The sequence below is a fragment of the Caloenas nicobarica genome, chromosome 29, assembly GCF_036013445.1.
Source record: "Caloenas nicobarica isolate bCalNic1 chromosome 29, bCalNic1.hap1, whole genome shotgun sequence".
Classification (NCBI taxonomy): domain Eukaryota; kingdom Metazoa; phylum Chordata; class Aves; order Columbiformes; family Columbidae; genus Caloenas; species Caloenas nicobarica.
Genome location: NC_088273.1, coordinates 1,374,724 through 1,392,072, shown reverse-complemented (window position 1 = coordinate 1,392,072; position 17,349 = coordinate 1,374,724). Strand labels below are relative to the sequence as shown.

Below are 17,349 nucleotides of genomic sequence, written 5' to 3'. Positions count from 1 at the left end.
TCCTTTCTACAGCAGAGGAGAGAAACACTGCCACACAGCGCAGCTTGGAATGTGGAAACTGGACATGAGAAGGAACAAATGTCACTCAAAGGGTAGTGCTGTGGTACAAGAAATCATTCAGAAGGAGCATGAGTTCAGTCCACCACCTTGTGTTTCAAGGAACAGAGCATGGGAGTGGAGACACATCAGTCAATGTATGGAAATACCTGGGTGAGAGCGAGGGGAGGAAGCGAGGTGGGTGTCTGCAGCCTGCAGGGAAACAGAAGCAGCTGTGGGACAGTGTAGGACAACCTGTGGTGGGGATGGCAAAGGGCACTGGCAAGGCTGGATGTCACCAAGAGAACCCAAGTCTTTGTCCCCTTGGCTATGGCAATCATCATGTTGTCCTCAGGCACTGGGGCACCTCATGGCCTCCTTGCACACCCCCAGGAAGGCTGGGAACTGTCACACCATTGTCCTTCACTCAGCATCACACAGCCCACATCCCCCTGCCCCAGGAGGAGCCCTGAGCAATGGGTGAGGGACAGGATCTGCCTTCCCAGGGGCTGGGGGTCAGGCCTTGGCCTCTCTGCTTCATCCAACAAAACCAGGCTTTTCTCAGCACCTCAGCTGCCTGCACATGACCCTTTGTTTATCTGCCATCATGGCCTCCAATTCTCTGCTCTAACGAGTCCCTGGGGAGGCTTTGCTGGTACTTGTCCTCAGTGGAACTCATTAATACTTCAAGGTACATAGTACTTTTTTCTTCTGACTTTGACTTCTGGCAAGGTTTGTGCAATCTCCTCTCAGCACCTCAGTGAGTTTCAAGGACTCAGCACCAAATGCACCATGGGGCTCATTACACTGAAGAAAGCTCTAAGAAACCATGTCTCTTCTTGTAATTGTCTTCTACTCTTGTACAGTGAATTAGAGAGTTGTCTTGGTGTAACTATGTAGAAAGATTTCAAAAAGCTTCTAATAAAAGCGTCTTTCTATTTTAAAGGGTGTATTTCATTAATTTTTCCGTTTAAAGAAAATATTCTATCAGTATTATATCGATCCAGGGTCTCTCCTGTGGAGGTCTGGACTGGTTGGAGAAGGTCTGACACTTGAGGTCTGACACTGCATGGACAACCTTGCTCCTCACCTCCCCAACCCCATCATTTCTCTCATTGGCCACCTGGGACTTGCATCCCTTTTCCTTACACCAGACTTCTCCACTGCAGTCTGCAGCTGGATGTTCCACCTCCTTTGCACCAGCTCCCACCTGCTCTCCTTGGAGACCTGGCTGCACACAGGCAAAGAGGGACTTTTCTTTCCTTTTGAACAAACAAAATAAAGCTGATAAGATTCATGATTAAAAGAAAACACACTCCTCAACTGTATGCCAAGGACAAACTGCCACCAATGAGATTCACCATTCACAAGGCATAACCATGAGAAAATATTTTAGGCAGAAATGAATTACAAAATAAACACAATAAAAGAGTTGGCTAAAGACAGAATTAGACAGACTACCGAAAGACAAGGAAGCTTTTACCTCCTTGAAGCTGAAAGCAGCAACTGGATTGTTGAGAGATGTCTGAGTGATCAAAGAGTAAGGGGAAGGGAAATCCAGAGAGCAATCGCAAGTGCTTGTGTGCAGATCAGCTGCTGGAAATGGGACTTCAGACATGGTCAGTTTAGTTAGGGCAGGAAAAAATACATAAAAGATGAGGGAGATCAAATGCACAGCCTAAGACAGAGAGTGCTGAGAAGGGAAATCTTGTGGAAGATCACAAGTTCTCCTCTAGCTATTAACGTACACCCCGAAAAGTCTCATTTTGATGTCATGGGAAAACACTGATATTTAAAGTATTCAAAACAAAGAAAAATAATTATAACACCAACAATGTTTGATGCTTAAATTTGCAAGAAGACATTTCCTTCACTCTACATCTTTCATTTGGTTTCTTTTTCCCTCCATTTTTAAAAATTGTTCTCTAGATTTCTATCCTACCAAAGCCTACAGCATTAACAGAGATAATCCTTGTATCTTGCACAGAGTGAAAGGCACCAAAAACTCCACTGCCCTGGACTGTCAATGCCCCTTTTTACCCTTGGCACAGAGTGAGTCAAGCTCAAAGCTCTTGGCCACTCTTGCCTGATGCAGGAAAGAAGGAGAAAAAGGTTAATTGAACTGTTCTTTTTTAAGATGGCCATGTTGGCAGTGATCTCAACAGACCTGTGTTATCTGTCTTTCTATGTGATCATAAGGAAAAATATATATTTATGTGTTGGTAAATATATAGTAAAATATATAAGTGTTGCCACTTACTCAGCAAAATACATTTCCTACCAGCATTCTCAAAGGAAGAGTCTTTCTTCTGAGGAATTGCTGTCTCCCAAGCCTCTGTGACTTGAGGCAGGAATCTGGAGGAGAACAACCAGCAGTGGGTGGGGATCAAGTCAGGGGTCACTGGAACTAACACAATCCTGACCAGTCTATGGGACAGGAGGGGCAGCATCCCAGGAGCTGAGACAGCAGGACCATGTCACAAGGAGGCCACTCTCCACCATCTCTGAAAGCTCATGGACACTGGGGGGACTCCCTGACCACTGGCAGCTCTCACACAGTGTGTGCACTTTTCAAAAATGGCCAATGGGTGAGCAGGGGAACTCAAGGCTGTGCCCCAGAGCATGTCCACTGGGACCCCATTTCTGGGTGTCTGAAAGAGAAGGTGACGGGGTTTACCCAGGGTCCATTGTGCCTGTCCGCCCTCTTTGCTTTCTGTGAGGAAAGGACAGGGTTGCTGGACGTGGGGAGAACATTGATGGTCTGTTACCTGGAAGTCAGCAGGGCGTTCAGCATCATCCCCTGCAACATTCTTGTGTCCAAGGTAGTGTACTATGGTCTGCATCGGTGTGCAAGTCGATGGGTAAAAAGCAATCTGGATGGTTGGGCTTAGAAGGACACGAGATATAAGGAGAAACTTTTTGATCATGAGCATAGTCAAGCACTGGAAGCTGTTTCCCAGGAGTGTGCACTCACTCTGTCCCAGAAAGTGACCAAGATGTGTTTGGATAAAGCTCTGAGTAATCTGGTCTGATCCTGCTTTGAGCAGGAGGTTGGACAAGACACCTTCTGAGGACCTATCCAGTCTGGATGACGCTGTCCTTCCTTTCCCTTCAGGTTTTCTATTAAGAGAACACTCTCAGTTTCTCTCTGGTCACAGAAATCATTCACATGAGGCACAGGGCTGCTTTACAAGTAACCAGAAACAGTCCTGACCACAACTTTTTCATCCCTTTTCATTTGCCCCAACCCAGCTTCTTCTTTTTTTCTGTGCTAATACCCTTCCAGAAAGAACAGGCCACCTTGTCAATCCTTTCAGAGCAGGTTGTTCAACAGCTGTCAACGTCCACGTACAGATTCTGCACATCAGCCAGGCATAAAGGCACCATTACAGAAATGGAGACGAGGAACTCGACCAGCTCCTTGAACCCAGGAATCAACACGCCTTGTCTCCTGAGATTCCCGGGAACACCTAAAGTTTAAGAACACAGAAGCGTGAGTCCTCGCTGAGTATCTCGGCTCATCTCCTGACCCATGTGGTGCTTCAGACTGTGAAGAGAATCAAAAGCAACTTTTTGACTGGGGTAGTTGATTTTAAACGCTGTCACACAGGGCAGATGAAGGGAGATCAGAACTCCAATCTCTGCTGCACTAAGAGGCTTGATACCCCATCCATACGTACATATCTCTGTGCTTCAGATAAAGGGTGGTCTTGCAAAAGTCACCCTTTGTGTCCCCAAGTGCACGGACACTGCTCATGTTCCTCTCCAGAGAGTGGCAGAGGCTGGATCACTTTCTCAGGAGAAACTCCTTGCTGGAAAGGCACAGCTATGGAGGTGGCTGAACAGGGTTTTATTGCATTTCACTCAGCATCAGATTTGATATATTTGGTACTTTTCTGGGATAACACCTGCACAGATGATCACATAAAGACAAGCATTCCGTAAGAGCTGGTTATGAAGACCCTGACATGAACAAGGAAACTCACCATGAGGTCTGCAGGGAGCAAGGAAGATTATAACAAGCACCAGGAAGAACCAAGAAGTTCAAGTCATCTTCTGAAGAGCGAGAGGCCCTGAGCAGCAGTGACCGCCCATGTGTGGTGTGGGAGAGGGTCAGGGGATGTGAGGTAGAAAAGGGTGATGGCTGACGATGTTAGTAGATCCTTACAACCATGTCTGAGCCTGCAAGTGGAATGTGGTTGATGTCTGTGGGTGGTGGGGGAACAGGAGGAAGATTTTTTGGGGGTATGGAAAGAAGGCAGGCTTCTCTTGGGCTAATCATATAAGGCAGTGACATTTGCATGCTGTGGGCATGGCTGTGCCTGGGAGATGGGAATGGCTGCTGCTGGGGCTGGCTGTGCTCAGTCATGGCCCATGAGCTGACCTTGCTCTGCTCCTCTCTTGCACTGCCCACACTTGGATGGTCCTCAGGAATCATCCATGAGCCTGGAGGAAGCACCAACCTCCTGGAGTGTTGGCCTGTTGCTGGATGACAAGAGCGAAAGGTTTGTGAGACACATGGGAGTGCAGGATGAGAGTGGTCTATGCATAGCAGTGAGTGTGTTAAAGGCAAGAAGAAGACCTGAAGAGCATGGGCTGGTCATGCTACTGTGGAATAGACTGCCTTTGGTTTTAATTTTAGGGCAGCAGAAGAAGGAACATGTGCATTTCAGTGCTGGGGCATGGATCCAAATCGAGGATTCAAGCAAGTTTGGGACTCGGACAGCTTAGGTATTCGAGAACCATCGCCAGGTCTATGAAAGAAGCTGAATGGGTTTTGAGGACCTCACAGGCATTGCCAAATCCTCAGAAAACCAGAGCCTTGTGCTTAAAGGAGCAGCACCTGGCACCAAACCCACACCCAAAACACAAATACCTTCACAATGACCACAGGCTGAGCCTGAGAAATATCAGAGAGAAATGATCTCCTTTGGCTGGTCCTGGGGTCAGGGCTCAGCCATTCTGTCCTGGTTGAGACAGACAAACGACATAGACCAAGTTCTTCCAGGATGAAAGTAGTAGATGCCATTTATTGCCACAAGTGCATTTTTATACAGTTTTACCAATTCCTGTGTCTCTTCACTATCGTTTACAAGTTACAGCAGTAACATCTCATTGGCTGATTTTGCTATCATCAATGTTACTCTTCTACTCCCTTCTCTCTCACGGGTACACATTAATATGTCCGGATACTCCTTTACTTCCATCTTTCTCATGGGTAGGCCTTAATATCGTCAAGGCTGATCTCTGTTCCCATGCCCTCCGTCAGGGAATCCACGGACCCACCGTAGTCCCCCACACCATTCTGATGATGAACAGCCATGAAGGGCTCACATGGCATCAGAGCGACCTGCACATCACCTTTACCACCTGTAGCCAGTGTCTCAAGGCTTTTGCTTCCCCAGCCTCCAGGGACAGGGACCTCGACTGCTTGTTTCCTTCAGCGCTGGGTCAGTGATGGCCCTTCGTAGGGTCCCAAACACCCTCACAAACTTCAGTTTGTTTCTGCCTTTCACTTCATTAGAGGTTTGTTCATTCTTTCAGCATCTGCAGTTCAGGATCATGGCAGCAGAGGGCTCATTAACATCCAAAATGCTCTTACAAGCCAAGGCTCTGTGCAGCATTTTCCTGAAGGCCTCAAGTCTGGTGTGGATGATTAGGGAGATTTCAGGAATAGCCAAACAGAGAGCATTTCCATAATAAATAGCAATAAAGCCACATTTCTTCTATTTCCTTCCATGCTCGCCCTTCCCTCCCTTTCCAGAACAGGTGGTATCAGCAGCCTCCAGTGCATATGGATGTGGAGCATCTCCTGATAAAGACTGAATATGTCAGAAAAGTGGGTGCCTAAATCACCACGTGAGTGAGGAGATAGTCCAGGCCACCTCAAGAGGAGTCACATCCTCTGGACCAAAAGCTGGGTGTTTCTGGGAATCTCAGATGCCACAGCACAGCTATACCTGTGTTCGGGGAGCTGGTCAAATGATCCATCTCCTTTTCTGTAATCGTGTTTGAGTTTACTCAGGTAACCCCTGACTTGAGCTCCATCCACTCCTGGGTGTTCTCCAGACTCCTGCGTTCGGGAACAAAGTCCCGGGAGACCTTGCTGGTGAAGATGGAGACAAAGAAGCCATGAAGTACCTCAGTCCTGTCTGATTCTACTCTTAGGAAGTTCAGAAGCAGGCCCACATTCACCCTGTCTGTTCTTTTACTTTAAGGAAGCTGTGTCAGCTCATCTTGCTGCCCTCAGCCTCCCCTGCAGGTATGAAATCCAGGGCAGCTTTGGCATCACTCCCTACATCTATAGACAAGGTTTCTAAATTCCCCCTTTGCAGCTTCCCCTGCTTCCACCTCCTGTGTGCTGCCTTTTAGCCCTGGAGCTCCATCAGTTCAGACAAGCAGCCTCACGAGATAAATGCTTCTTTTCATGAGTACTTGGAGACATCATTCTTGTGCTTGGAGCAGGCTGTTCTGTAAGGCCGATCAGATTTCCTGAGGTCCTTCACCCTTCACACCTACTTCGATGTCACCACCTCACCCACCATCCTCCAGTTATCATCTTCCAGGGGCCTCAGCTCCACTTTCTCATCCCTGACTGTTACATCCCTGACCAAATCTTTCTGGTTTGTAGGTGTGAAGTCCCACAGGGCACCTCACCTCACTGGCCCCTCAGTCACCCGTGTCAGGAAGATGTTGTCAATGAGCTCCAAAACCCTCCTGGACGCCAGGTACCTTGCAGATATTGGGATATCCTAGGTCTGCAACAAGGAAACATGAGGCCTGGAAACATGATGCTTCTTTCATTTATCTGAAAGAGGCCTCATCTAATTCCTCTTCCCGATCAGGGAGCCTGGAGCTGATGTCCAGTCACCACAACATTGCCCATGTTGTTCTGCCCTCTCATGCTGACACCTCAACGTTCAGCTGACATTGTCTCCATGCATTCCAAATGCTCTCCCACATGAAGGCAAAATTCCACTCTCTGTGTCCTGTAACTCCTCATGCTCTTGTCTTAGGAGAGACACCCTCATCAGGATAAGCCATCCGCATGCAAACATTAACAGCTGAGCAAATGGAGCTTCAGTCAAGGGAGAGTCCAGACCTTAAGAAAATCTGGAATTCGCCCATCAGAAAGTTCTGAAACTGAACAAGGAGAAGTGAGCAGTGCTGGGGAGGCTGCAGTAATAGGAGAGAAGCCTGAGAGTGCTTGAAGGGTGGTTTCAGAGATGGTGGAGGTTTTCTTCATAGTGGGAAGCAGCATGAGAAAGAAATCAAGGCACAAAGTGCAGCCAGGGAGGTCCAGGCTGGACATGCAGAGAAAGGAATGTGAGTGGAAGGGCAGTGCTGTGGTGGAGCAGGTCACCCAAAGGAGTCTGCATCAGCCCAAGGCTTTGTGCTTCAAGGAACAGCTGGGGAGGATGGAGAGATCTCAGCAAAGGAAGGAAGATGCTCAGACAAGAGCAAGGTGGGGCAGCAGGGGGGATGTCTCCAGCCTGCAGGGAAAGAGGTGCAGGTGATGCCACAGCATAGGACAGGCTGTTGTGGAGATGGTCAAGGGATGTAAAAAGTCTGAAAGCCCCCAACAGACATGAGCTCCTTCTCCCCTTAGCTATGGCCGTTGTCTCCACCTCTGATGCCTGTGAGGAGACACCTTGTCCTTACAGCACAGGGGCCTCATTGCCTCCTTGTCCCCAGCCAGGAACCTGGGAGGTGTTGGACCATAGTCCTGCCCTTGGCCTTGCACAGCCCCACATCACAGTGTCCCAGGAAGAGCCCTGGGCAATGTGGGAGGGACAGGATCTGATTTCCCAGGGCATGGGGGTCAGGGCTTGGGCCTTTGGTTAATGAAACACATCCAGGTGTACTCAGAATCAGAGCTGCCTTTACTTTGCTTTTCCTGACCTGTCACCAGTGCTTCCAGTTTTCTGTCTTAACTGACCCTGGGGATGGTTCCTCAGCAGTGTTTCTCAGTGGGACCCATTAACATTACAAGAAACTTTGGAGTTTGAATCTGACTTTGGCTTCCTGACAGGTTTCTTCAACTGCCTTTCAGTGTCTGAGGTTCATGGACTCAGCACCAAAGCCACCAGAGGGGTCATTAAAGTGCCTGGGGCTGCTCCTGTGCTGCTGAGCTGGGCTGGGCTCCTGGGACAGAGGGAGCTCATGGCAAGCGGCAGCGCTGCAGAGAGACAGCTCTGCCCAGGAGCAGCTCCTCTGCAAAGCGCAGCAGGGCTGAGGGCTCTGCCTGGGGATCTCAGGGAGACGAGCAAGGCAGAGAGAGATTAAAGGTGGTCAGGATGGGGAGGATGACTGAGAGCTCACTGAAGGAGAAATCTTTGCAGCCCTTGACACGGTAAGTCTCTGGGCGCAGGGCAATGCAGCTGTAGCTCCTGGAGGTTTCTCCTAAAACTGGCACAGCCACAGCTTGTGGGATCTGTAAGGAGGGGGCTCTTGTTCAAGCAATGTTGAACAGCTGTGAGGCCGGGGGAGCACCCAGGGGTGCCCAGGGCTGTCGTGCAGAGCAGGGTCCCTGCACCCCAGGGCTGTGCCGGGGCAGGGACTCTGCCGCCTGCCAGGGTCAGCGCTCAGCCTGCCCGGGGAGATCCCAACAACACTGAGGGGAGAAGCTGTGGGTGGAAGGAGCCACCTCTAGCTGGGCAGGGTCCTGCTATGGAGTGGGTGTTGTGTGTGTCAGGGCTGCTCACAGCTCCAGATCACTTTATGACCTGTCCGGGAGGAGTTAAAAGAAGCACAGCAAGAGAGGGGCTTTGTGAAAAGGAAGAATCCTGTTCAAACAGTCTCATACTCTGGGTTGTCTATGTGGCCAGTGGGACACAGAAATAAATGTCTCAGTTCAGGAGGATGAACTGAAATTCCAAATCTGTTACTCTTTGGGGTGAATAAGCCTGTTTCTACCAGAAATCAACACACTGTGGCTTCCAGACAGCATCAGGATGACTTTTCCAGGCTCATTATTGTTGATCTGATGTTCCCATCAGAGCCGGCCCACACAGAGCTGCCCCTGGGCAGTGCCCGGCTGCTGGGAGGGGTCTGCAGGGCAGAGCTGAGCACACAGCGGCTGGGATGGGGTCTGTGACACTGACAGGAGGAGACCTGGGCACAGAGACACAGCTGCAGGCAGGGACAGCTCCAGGCAGCAGAGCAGGGGCTGGTCAGGAGCTCTTTTGCTCCTGCTCTGCAGGTGGCTGCTGGGGGTTGTCTGCTGGGCAATGATCGGACTGTCCCTTTAGCACATCCCATCTCCAGGAGCCCTGACTCTGCTCTGCCTGTCCTGCTGGGCTCACCAGCTGCCCCCAGAAAGGCCCAGCTCTGCTGTAGGATGCCAGGAGTGCTGAGCCTTTCCTTGGGGTCCGCACTCTCCTGCCAGAGTCCTTTGCTTCTCTGGGTGAGGGGTCGTGTCCTGCTCTCTCCAGCACATCTCCACCTCTGGGCTTGAGCAGGGAACAGTTTGCAGTTCTGCCCTTTCAAACAGAGCTCTCCTGCTCCAGTATGAGTACAGTTGTTTGGAGTAATTAGATTAATTTGTTTCTGAAGTCATTTTCATGGCAGCACAAGGTGAAGCACAGGACAGATGAGTACAATCCTGATGGACACTGCTGCTGTCTGACTCAATAAAGCACCAGAGAAAGCTGAGCCTTTTTGCCTCTCCTGTCTCTCGATTCATCACATTTTCAATCATAGAAATTAGGATTTCTACCCCTGAAAAAACAGCACTCACCTGATGTGGTGATGGAAAATAAAAAAACCCAGATAAAATATTTATAAAAATATGCTAATTGTCTCCTTTGCAGCCCAAGCCCTTGACAGCCATGAGGACAGATATTAAACTTTTTCATTGCAGGTGGATTACATCTGCCATTCCTTGTGACGTCAGACCTGTCACAAACCAGCTCCTATGTCCTCACTGCAGCAGAGCAAAGCTGGCTGCTGGGCAGCACACGGGCAGAGGTCCTGCTCCTCACAGCACACTCAGCCAGCACACAACAGAGAAACGAAATGCATTTCTATTGGGGTGATATCTATAAAAAATGATATGGCTTTGCTAAGAGGAGTTTGTCCTAATTTTAAGTTGTTTTTTTTTTTTTTTTTTAAACGGAGCCCACATGCCAACAAACAGCAAATGTCCAACAGCAGCTCCATCACCCAGTTCCTCCTCCTGGCGTTCACAGACACACGGGAGCTGCAGCTCTTGCACTTCTGGCTCTTCCTGGGCATCTACCTGGCTGCCCTCCTGGGCAACGGCCTCATCATCACCACCATAGCCTGTGACCAGCACCTCCACACCCCCATGTACTTCTTCCTGCTCAACCTCTCCCTCCTCGACCTGGGCTCCATCTCCACCACTCTCCCCAAATCCATGGCAAATTCTTTATGGGACACCAGAGCCATCTCCTTTTTGGGATGTGCTGCACAGCTCTTTTCGTTTACTTTCTTGTTAGCAGCAGAGTATTCTCTGCTCACCATCATGTCCTATGATCGCTACATTGCCATCTGCAAACCCCTGCACTACGGGACCCTCCTGGGCAGCAGAGCTTGTGTCCACATGGCAGCAGCTGCCTGGGCCACTGGGTTTCTCTATGCTCTGCTGCACACGGCCAATACGTTTTCACTGCCACTGTGCAAGGGCAATGCTGTGGGTCAGTTCTTCTGTGAAATCCCCCAGATCCTCAAGCTCTCCTGCTCAAACTCCTACCTCAGGGAAGCTGGGCTTCTTGTGGTTAGTGCATTATTAGCATTTGGCTGTTTTGTGTTCATTGTGGTGTCCTATGTGCAGATTTTCAGGGCTGTGCTGAGGATCCCCTCTGAGCAGGGACGGCACAAAGCCTTTTCCACATGCCTCCCTCACCTGGCCGTGGTCTCTCTTTTCATCAGCACTGCCATGTTTACATACCTGAAACCCCCCTCCATCTCTTCCCCATTTGTGGACCTGGTGCTGGCCGTTCTGTACTCAGTGGTGCCTCCAGCAGTGAACCCCCTCATCTACAGCATGAGGAACCAGGAGCTCAAGGATGCCCTGTGGAAACTGAATGACTGGATTTCTTCTGAAGCTAGACACTGTCTCTGTCTTCTACATAAGAGTTATAGTCTAACTCACTGAAGGGTCATCCTGTGTGCAGTATGTTTTCTCTCTAGTTGTGTTTTTTTATTATAATATTTTAATTCCCTTCGTAATTCACTGCCTGCTTTTCTTTTCTCCTCGAGTGTCTGTGTCAACAAGGAATCATGCTCTCTGTGTTTAAGCAAAATAAAGGGCCCTTCAGCAAATTGTTTTCTGCAGACATTCTAACTCCAAGGCCTTTTTTGAGCTGCAGGGATAGTTCATGTGAGCATGGGTGGAAGGGAAAAGAGCTCTTGCATGGCAGCACGGACAGGGAGCAGCAGAGCTTGGTCTTCTGGTGCTGTTCTCATTCCACTCCCACACTCTCCTTCTCATCCCTCGTGTTGGTGCAAGGCCTGAGTGCTCTGGCAGCTTGGTCACCGTCCTGCTGTGTGTCAGTCCTGTGAGCGCAGGCAGGGACAGGCAATGGGCACTGCTGTGACAGAGCTGGCCTCAGAACAGCCTTTCCAGAAAGAACGGTCATCTCCTCTGGGCAGTGCATGATGGTTTATATCTTCTTGCAAAATCTATCTCAAGCATATGCCTACAAAAGTGGCCCACACATGAAACACCATTGTGCAGCTGAACAGTGTGTGTGTGCAGGGCTGGGCACACAGCAGTGTCCTCTCACAGCCAGGCCTCCTGCCAGAGACCTGCAGGACCAGCAGAGCAGGGTCTGGGCTGTGCCCGTGTGCACTGGACACCCCTTCGGAAGGAGCCTCAGGTCAATCATCATGCACTGGCCCCTCACAACCACCATTTCCAGCACTGGCCTCTCACCCCAGCTCAGAGTTCTTTGTCCCTCTATGGAATTACTCTGAATGAGTAGGTCAGAGGTTCATGTTTGCATTTTACAGATGACATGTAAGCATACACATCATGTATGTGAGGTGACATGAACCCGAGTCAGCACAAACACCATCAGCTATTCCTTGGGTTTCCACGAAGGCCTGTGAGACAGAAAGTTTATTGAGGTCACATCATGTTGGGACTAATATCCCATAGGAAACCACCAGAATGCAGCACTGGGATGTGCTTCCTTGAGCCAATGTCCATTCCTAATGATGAGGGACGTCATAGAAGAACGCAGAACATGATCACACACCATGGGGCTGAGGTGCCTCGCATCCTTTGGGAATAGGAACAGGAGGCCAGAGAGACACTGTGACTCCTGTATCTGCCTGTAAAAGGGAAAGTGTCTGACCCTGAATATCTCAATGTGTTTTAAGAGTCCACGAGGCCAGCTCAGATGTGGATGCCTGAAAGAACCCTGATATTTCTGTGTGTGACTCCAGAGACTCCCAGTGGCCCAGTGAGATTCATCTCAGCTGCCTTGGACAGGCTCATCGCGAGTGTCCCTATTTGCTACATCACCTTTGCCATCTCCATCACATGCTGTTCTACACAGTCCTACACCTGCCCCTCTTTCCCTGTGGGAAATTCTGGATTGTGGTGTCAAAAGTGCCAGAGTAATCAGAGAGGTTCAGAGGTCTCTTAGAAAGGCAGACGTCAAACCCATCTTCAAGAATGGCAGGAAGGAGAACTGGGAGAATTACAGGCTGGTCAGCCTACGTCTGTCCCTGGGAAGGGGATGGGCCACATCCTCCTGCAGCCATTTCCAGGCAGTCGAAGGACAAGGAAGGGATTGCTGGACCCAAATGGCCAGGGGAAAGAAAGGCATGTTGTGTACATGGAGTTTTGCAAGGCCCCAGACATGGTCTCCTGTGGTGGCCTTAGAGCAGATTGGTGAGGTCTGGGATGAAGATGTGGATGTTTTGATGGGTGTGAAGTTGGCTGGATGACCAAGCCCAAATATCATCAGTGGTACAAAGTCCTCTGTTTAGCCAGTTTCTAGTGGCATCCCTCAGTGATGAGTACTTGGGGCAACACTGGTGAATGTGTTTATTCTCCTCCTGCATCGTGTCACGGAGCACATTTTCAGCTCCTTTGTGGATGATGGAAAGCTGGGCAGAGGCCTAGAACAACCTCACCTGGTGGACCCTGCCCTGAGCAGGAGAGTGAGACAAGCTGGAAAGCTGCCTGGCAGAGAGGGATCTGGGGGGGTTGATTCATAGCAGCTGAATATGAGCCAGCATGTGCCCAGGTGGACAAAATGCCACCAGCATCCTGGCATGCACCAAGAGTAGCGCAGCCAGCAGGACCAGGGTAGTTATCATCCACTTGTAGCTGGCGCTTGTGAGGCCCCCACCTTGAATCCTGAGGTCAGATTTGGGTCCCTCACTATAGGAAACAAGATGAGACAAGATGATGTTCAGGGCCTTCATCAAACCTGAGGTATTATATGATTCAATGAATTTTTACCTTGGAGAAGTGTTTGAAGACAGAATATGTAGTCCTTATCAGTTAGAAGAATGAATCCTGCCTGCAATTGCTAACCTAAAATATGTAAATCCTCTCAGTTTTGGTCACTCTGCTCCTCTAACAAAAATAAAAGTGACTTTTAAAACACCTGATCAGAACGTGCAAAGAATACTGTCCTTGCAGTGCAGACACTCCGGAGCCTGCAGAAGTAGTTGAGTCTTGTTTTAACATCTATCTCAAGACTGTTACATAAAGTGTCCTTTAGCAGAACTTTTCTCCTTATACGCTCATTATAATACTAAAATATGCATCCCTAGGATGAGAGACCCAGGCTCAGCCCGGGACCCTTCCTCAACAAGCATGCATGGTGATAAAATAACTATTTCTCACCATCAGAGCTGAAGAAAAGACTAAAAGGAGTTGTCCTGTGCAGGGACAGGAGTTGGATGCGATGATCCTTATGGGTCCCTTCCAACTCTGGACATTCTAGGATTCTATGAAACACTAGGTCAAAAGTCCATGTTTTCATTGTACAGATGAGTTGTAACCATACACATCACGTGCATGTCCATTGTGTGCATGTGGTGAAATGAACCCAAGTGAGCACAAATGCTATCAGCTATTCCTTGGGGTGCCATAAAGGTCAGTGGAACAGAGATGTTGTTCAGGGGTCTCTTGCAAGATGTGTTTTTGTAGAATTCCATGAATCTTTTCCTTGGAGAGCTCTTTCAAGAGAGAATTGACAGAGGAAGAAGAAAAAGAAAACAACAAAAAAAAAAGACAGAAGCAGAGATATAAAATACACCAGTGTAAATACAGCAGCTCCTCTGGGGAACGTTTCTCCACTCAAACCCTTGATCGGAAATCTATTAGATAAATTTGATGAAAGCAGCTTAGTTTTATCTGCTCACACACTGGACCACAAGGAGGGTGATGGCTGGGTACAATGCCATGTGCTCAGCTGTGTCTCAGGAACTCATAGTCCAGTAGGAAGCCAATGGCTGTGGAGGGGACTGTGAGGTCACTTGTGCCTCTGCAGGGGATAGATCAATAGCAGGAACATGGCTGGGAAAGGGACCGGGAGGTCACACATACGAGACAAGCAATCGGGCCCAATCAGCATGATTTATGAAAGGCAAGTCCCACTTGACCAACCTGATCTCCTTCTATGTCAAGGTGACCGGCTTAGCAGATGAGGGAAAGTCTGTCGTGGGGGAGTGAATCCGCCACACAGGCTGTGGATGTTGTGTACTTAGACTTCAGTAGAGCCCTTGACACCGAATCCCACAGCATTCTCCTGGAGAAGCTGCAGCTCATGGCCTGGATGGGTGTATCTGCGATGGATAAAGAACTGGCTGGAGGACCGGGCCAAAGAGTTGTGGTGAACGGAGCCAATCCAGTTGGTGGCCGGTCACGAGTGGTGTTCCCCAGGGCTCAGTATTGGGCCAGTTCTGTTTAATCTCTTTATCAACGATCTTGAAGAGGGTATCGAGTGCACCCTCAGTAAGCTAGCAGATGACACCAAATTGGGAGGGAGTGTTGATCTGCTGGAGGGTAGGAAGGCTCTACAGCGGGATCTGGACCAGATAAAATGATGGGCTGAGTGTAGTTGTTTGAGGTTTAACAAGCCCAAGTGCCAGGTCCTGCACTTGGGTCTCAAGAACCCCAGGCAGCGCTACAGGCCGAAGGGAAGCCTGGCTGGAAAGCTGCCCGGCAGAGAGGGATCTGGGGGTGTTGATTCACAGCAGCTGAACATGAGCCAGCGTGTGCCCGGGTGGACAAAATGCCACCAGCATCCTGGCATGCACCAAGAGTAGCGCAGCCAGCAGGACCAGGGTAGTTATCATCCACTTGTAGCTGGCGCTTGTGAGGCCCCCACCTTGAAACCTGAGGTCAGATTTGGGTCCCTCACTATAGGAAACACCTTGAGGTGCTGGAGCAAGTTCAGAGAAGGGCAATGGAGCTGGTGAAGGGGCTGGAGCAAAAGTCTGATGAGGAGCAGCTGAGGGAACTGGGACTGTTTAGTCTGAAGAAAAGAAAGCGAAGGGGAGGCCTTCTCACTCTCTACAACTGCCTGAAAGGAGATTGGAGTATGGAGAGTGTTGGTCTCTCCATGTCTGTCCTGTACTGAGGACCCCAGAGCTGGATGCAGGACTCCAAGTGGGGCCTCACCGGAGTGGGGCAGAATCACCTCCCTTAACTTGCTCGTCATGCTCCTTTGGATGCAGCCCAAGATATGTTTGGCCATCTGGGCTGCAAGCGCACATTCCCAGCTCCTGTCCAGTCTTTCACCCACCAGGATCCCCAAGTCCTTCTCGTCAGGGCTGCTCTCCATCCCTTCATCCTCCAGCCTGTAATGATAGCAAGGGGGTTGCCCCAACCCAGGTGCAGGACCTTGTGTATGGCCTTGTTGAACCTCAGGAGATTCAAATGGGTCCACTTCTCGAGCTTATCCAGGTCCCTCTGGGTGGCCTTCTGTCCCAGAGGCGTATCAGCAACACCACTCAGTTTGGTGTTATCCGCAAACTTGCTGAGGATGCACTTGATCCCACTATGTCATTGATGAAGATATTAAACAGTACTGATCCCGATATGGACCCCTGAGGGACGTCACTTGTCACCAGTGTCCATCGTGCCATTGATCACTGCTTTTTGGGTGTGAACATTGAGACATTACCTCACCCACGGAACAGTCCAGCCATCAAATCCATATCTCTCCAATTCAGAGAGAAGGGTGTTGTGAGGGACCATGTCCAAGGCTTTACAGAAGTCCAGAGAGATGACATCCATAGCCCTTCCTTTGTCCGCTGATGTAGTTACTCCATCGTAGAAGTCCACTAGGTTAGTCAGGCAGGACTTGCCCTTGGTGAAGCCATGCTGGCTGTCTCAAATCACCTCCCTGTCCTCCTTGTGCCTTAGCACAGCTTCTGGGAGGATCTGTTCCATGATCTTCCCAGGCAAAGGTAACAGATTGACAGGTCAGTACTTTTCAGGGTCCTCCTTTCTACAGCAGAGGAGAGAAACACTGCCACACAGCGCAGCTTGGAATGTGGAAACTGGACATGAGAAGGAAGAAATGTCACTCAAAGGGTAGTGCTGTGGTAGAATAAATCATTCAGAAGGAGCATGAGTTCAGTCAACGACCTTGTGTTCCAAGGAACAGAGCATGGGAGTGGAGACACATCAGTCAATGTATGGAAATACCAGGGTGAGAGCAAGGGGAGGAAGCGAGATGGGTGTCTGCAGCCTGCAGGGAAACAGAAGCAGCTGTGGGATAGTGTAGGACAACCTGTGGTGGAGATGGCAAAGGGCACTGGCAAGGCTGGATGTAACCAAGAGAACCCAAGTCTTTGTCCCCTTGGCTATGGCAATCATCATGTTGTCCTCAGGCACTGGGGCACCTCATGGCCTCCTTGCACACCCCCAGGAAGGCTGGGAACTGTCACACCATTGTCCTTCACTCAGCATCACACAGCCCACATCCCCCTGCCCCAGGAAGAGCCCTGAGCAACGGGTGAGGGACAGGATCTGCCTTCCCAGGGGCTGGGGGGCAGGCCTTGGCCTCTCTGCTTCATCCAACAAAACCAGGGTTTTCTCAGCACCTCAGCTGCCTGCACATGACCCTTTGTTTATCTGCCATCATGGCCTCCAATTCTCTGCTCTAATGAGTCCCTGGGGAGGCTTTGCTGGTACTTGTCCTCGGTGGAACTCATTTATACTTCAAGGGTCTTAGTGCGTTTTTCTTCTGACTTTGACTTCTGGCAAGGTTTGTGCAATCTCCTCTCAGCGCCTGAGCTTCAAGGACTCGGTACCAAATATACCATGGGGCTCATTACACGGAACAAAGCTCTAAGAAACCATGTCTCTTCTTG

The 17,349-nt window shown here is 49.8% G+C and overlaps 1 protein-coding gene across 1 annotated transcript; it reads left to right on the top strand.

Annotated features, from left to right (window-relative positions):
• The first annotated feature begins 10,522 nt into the window (after nt 1–10,522).
• On the top strand, nt 10,523–11,155 carry LOC135999663 (olfactory receptor 14J1-like). Its single transcript, XM_065653223.1, has one exon. The coding sequence runs from the start codon at nt 10,523–10,525 to the stop codon at nt 11,153–11,155; it is 633 nt and encodes a 210-aa protein (XP_065509295.1).
• The last annotated feature ends 6,194 nt before the right edge of the window (nt 11,156–17,349 follow it).

Excerpts from the sequence above, each read along its gene's own strand:
- LOC135999663 (XM_065653223.1), top strand. The coding sequence starts at position 10,523 with ATGTCCTATGATCGCTACATTGCCATCTGCAAACCCCTGCACTACGGG.